Genomic DNA, 3,742 nt, shown 5'->3' with positions numbered 1-3,742 from the left:
ATCGGACCGACGCTCAATACACTCCTCGGCCTCTTTGCCTTTGACGAGGTGCCATCGCAGAGCCTCGTCATTGGATTCACGTGCGTCGTCTTGGCACTGATCGTGTTTACGTATACCAGTCTCTCGCCGTCCACGAAACGCACCGAGAAGGCGCCGTTGCTGCCGCAGAAGGCCGCGTCGTAATAGACTGCACTCTGCTGTTGCATTATGCTGTATCCAGAGCGCCCCGCTTTCGCTTGCAATAAACCGAGTGTCACGAGATTCAGACATTATTGAGCTAGCTGCTGGCAAGAAGCAAGATCTGCATGGCGCGGCTGGTAGCGACACGACTACTCATCGGTCGGCGTGGCAAAGGGACCTGTGAAGTGCAGCGTCATGTTTCGCAATGTCGTCCGTGGTGCACAATCCATGAAATGCCATTCGGGCACGCGCGGGCTCCCTCGACTGCCAGTATTCTAGCTCCACAAGCTCAGTACGTGGACAGAGCGAAGAAGCGCTACAGCAAGGAGCTCGTTGCACCATCGTCCCAGTGTCCGACGCCGATGCACATCTCGCCACGTCTACATGTGCCGACATCAGAGCACTGTTGGAGCATCGAATGGCAGTATACGTAAAAGAAGACTGTTGCCAACAGCGTCGCTCTCGCTTGTGCGCGAGCTCCGCACAGGCGGTAAACGAGCTTTTGATCTCGACGCAGAGTCGCGTTGGAGTCATTCGCGACATTGCGCAGGTGCTCGACATCGCGCTGGAGCAATGCACGCTCGTCGCTGCTACTGCGCTGGTCCAGCTCGTTCTTTGTGCGCAGTAGAGTGAGGTCGGTGTGCAGCTGATGCAACTGGGCGCTCTTTTCCTGATTGGCAAAAGTCAGCGAGTCGATGTAGCGGTAGGCTACGTCGCGCTCCAGCACGGCCTACGTATGCATTTCTGTCACGTTGACACGACGTGGTCAAGATTGCACCTGGTTGCACGCTTGGACGATCGCGGTTGATAGTGTACGGGAAGGACTGAGCTCGGCAACAGACTTTCGAAGTTGACCCAACGATTCCCGGGTTGCAGCGAGTTCGTGGACGAAGCGTGGCAACGCGGCTTCGCACCGCTGAAGCTGGAGAGCCATGTGCGTGTTCTTGGCACGTTGCGTGGTTAAGTTCCATGTCATGAAGACGATTTGCTGCAGCTGCAGGTCGCATGCGCGATCGAGGCGGCGACAGCTCCAGTCGAGGAGCGTGTCCTGGCGAGTGACAAGGTTCTGCGTCTCGACTATGAGCCTCTATCGTCAAGGCCATCTCGTAAATATGGATGGACGTTGTGAGTCTACCTCTTTTTCACCTTCACATTGTGCCCAGACGCGACGTTCTTCGCCCGCGGACTCGCGCTATGAAAAATGCGATGGCTTACAAAAGGTGTAGGTCGCAAAGGCTACGAGGAGCGTCGTTGAGGCTTGCGCGTCGGCAACCTCTTGCGTTAGTCGCGCCACTATTTGAGCCGAGTCTTGTGCGACCAAGCCCTAAATCAGGAAACGACGTTTAGCACGAGGTAAGTTTATGCGTCGTACCAGGGCTGCAAGTTGGGCCTCGCCATCGTTGTGTGCGTCCTGCACGGCACGAAGTTCGATTCGAAGCCGCTCGACGACGCGGTCCCTCTCACCGTCCTATTCACAGAGACAGGAGTCTGTCCGAATCGGTCCATTATGCTGGTACTACGCGCTGCACATGCTGCCGCGATACTTCCTCCAGCTGCGCAATCGTGGCTTTGAGCTCTTCTATTTGCCGATGCTGTGCCTTCGATGAGGCTTCGTATTCCTCCTCTCTCTAAAAGCGTGATCGGCAATCGTGTAAAGCAGTCAGAGCGTCGTACTTTCTGGTAGTCATTCGTGACGAGGCGGTACTCGGACTCGAGGTGTGCGATTGTTTTGTCTCGTTGGACTACGGTGGCCTCTTGCTCGATGAGCGCGGACCGTGTCATCGCAACCTCTTGCTGAAGACGTAGCTGTGCCGCCCGGCTGTCATCACGGGAGTTTTCGAGTCCCTGATTACGGTGACGCAAGTGCTCAAGCTCGTCCAAGTCGAGCCGGCGAAGGTGGTCCACCTAGTCGAGAATAATCGATACTTCCTCGACACCGAGCAACCCGCACCTCCTTGAACTTGCCTTCGTAATAGGCAACTTGGCCTTGGAGCTCGTGGATCTTGGCTGACATTTTGCCTTCGAGTTTCGTGTACGTGTCCATCTTGGCTTCGTACAGCGCGAGGTCTTGATCCCGAGCTTGGAGCTGGAGGAAGAGATATTCGGCCTTCTCATGCAGCAAGTACAGTCGCGACGGGGAACCAACATCGTGCTACGCTACATTTAGGATTCCAACGTCGTGTGCAGGAGAGTACTGAGATTGAACTAAAGCCGCTGGTGGTTGGAGCACTCTGTGGTGAGGGGTTGGCAGAGGCGTCGGTCATGGTGCGGGCAATGGGTGATGAACAAAACGGTTTTACCAAGTGCTTGATGTATTTATACACACGGGACATTGTATGCCCTTGGTGTCACGAACCGACAATGCACATTGACCATGAGTCCACGCTCTGACCTTGACAGCCACAAATACTTGGCTCTGTCTTTATAGTTGCGATGCGAAGGTGGCAACTTTACCTGTAACTTTGAGCTTCATTTGGACACCATCAAGTAAGTTCAGCCATCAACAAGCCAACAATGAGAGCAAGCTGTAGGAGCTGCCAAGAAGTATTTCCAAGTTTTCCCGACAGCCTCCGTTGACTCAATTGATGGCCAGGCCAATTTGCATGCATGGAGGCGACTCCCAACTTCAGCGGCCAACAGTAAGTAAAAATCGGAATACAATATATGCTCCTGATCGCCGAAAACAACCTCACGCGACCCAACATGAGCTACTACGTGCTCCCGATACTCTAGTACGTGATGGCACATAGTACAGCCGAGGGAGCATGGCCCTGACGCTTCTCGACGCTCTCGCTTACACTACACTCCGCGGTGCCAGGTCGTTGCCGGCCAAAACTGATGCCTGTTGGGCCACTGCAGAAAGAGATACGAAGAATGAATGTAGAAAGGTCACTAAAGGGGGTTTATGGTCTTGCCAGCTGAATTTGCCTGCTGATTCATGTGACATATCTACGTACTAGTACTAGTATGTGAGATGTGAGCATGTCGGCAGACGATTCGATGCATCCAATCGAATTGCATATATCCTGGAATCCAGTCGAACCAATTTGCCTTGGGCCAGGGCAAATTGCTTACGCCAGGGGCCCTGGCGTAAGCATACCGGTAAGCCCACTTCAAGCCATGACTTCAAGCCTGCCTCACCGCGTTCACCAGTACCCGTACAGTACTGTAGCTAGCTGCTGGTGTGTGATCGCGACATATATTTGTGCTCAGCTGTCCGTCCTGTACATTCTATGGGGCCGTCGTCAGCACCACCCGCTGAAATCCATTGAAAAGAGCTAAGCGCACGGTCCCTTTCCTTGCAACGGTACACATCAATTGATGAAAACCAATGGAAGCGCCGTTTAACGCTTCGAGCTGACAGGTTGGATTTGGATAAATCAAATATATTCGTTTTCATAACCTAATCGTCGCAGAGCGACACGGCGGTGTTGGACATTACGGCGGTGCTCGATAACGTGGTGATAACACAGCGAACGGAGCGTCACTTTTCATTTTCCCTTTTTCTCTCAACAACAATGGCAGCCTCCTCGTGGCCCGTGAAGATCTACAACAGCTCGTC

General features: G+C 53.7%; 4 protein-coding genes across 4 annotated transcripts; 1 reads left to right on the top strand and 3 right to left on the bottom strand.

Moving 5' to 3' along the window:
- SPRG_17681 (hypothetical protein) lies at positions 1-183 on the top strand (the record flags this gene model as incomplete). The annotated part of the gene is made up of 1 exon (XM_012357066.1): positions 1-183. A coding segment is annotated over one exon (183 nt), but the record flags the coding sequence as incomplete, so codon positions are not given.
- A 146-nt stretch (positions 184-329) lies between these two features.
- On the bottom strand, positions 330-703 carry SPRG_21953 (hypothetical protein; the record flags this gene model as incomplete). Its single annotated transcript, XM_012357065.1, has 3 exons — positions 330-455; positions 501-560; positions 611-703. Coding segments are annotated over 3 exons (279 nt in total), but the record flags the coding sequence as incomplete, so codon positions are not given.
- A 612-nt stretch (positions 704-1,315) lies between these two features.
- Positions 1,316-1,648, bottom strand: SPRG_21952 (hypothetical protein; the record flags this gene model as incomplete). Its single annotated transcript, XM_012357064.1, has 3 exons — positions 1,316-1,372; positions 1,421-1,504; positions 1,553-1,648. Coding segments are annotated over 3 exons (237 nt in total), but the record flags the coding sequence as incomplete, so codon positions are not given.
- A 483-nt stretch (positions 1,649-2,131) lies between these two features.
- SPRG_17680 (hypothetical protein) lies at positions 2,132-2,290 on the bottom strand (the record flags this gene model as incomplete). The annotated part of the gene is made up of 1 exon (XM_012357063.1): positions 2,132-2,290. A coding segment is annotated over one exon (159 nt), but the record flags the coding sequence as incomplete, so codon positions are not given.
- Positions 2,291-3,742: the final 1,452 nt, after the last annotated feature.

The sequence above is a fragment of the Saprolegnia parasitica genome (genome assembly GCF_000151545.1).
Source record: "Saprolegnia parasitica CBS 223.65 unplaced genomic scaffold supercont2.717, whole genome shotgun sequence".
Taxonomy (NCBI): Eukaryota; Oomycota; class Saprolegniomycetes; order Saprolegniales; family Saprolegniaceae; genus Saprolegnia; species Saprolegnia parasitica.
The sequence above is the reverse complement of the archived record's forward strand: the minus strand, read 5'-3'. Positions and strand labels throughout refer to the sequence as shown.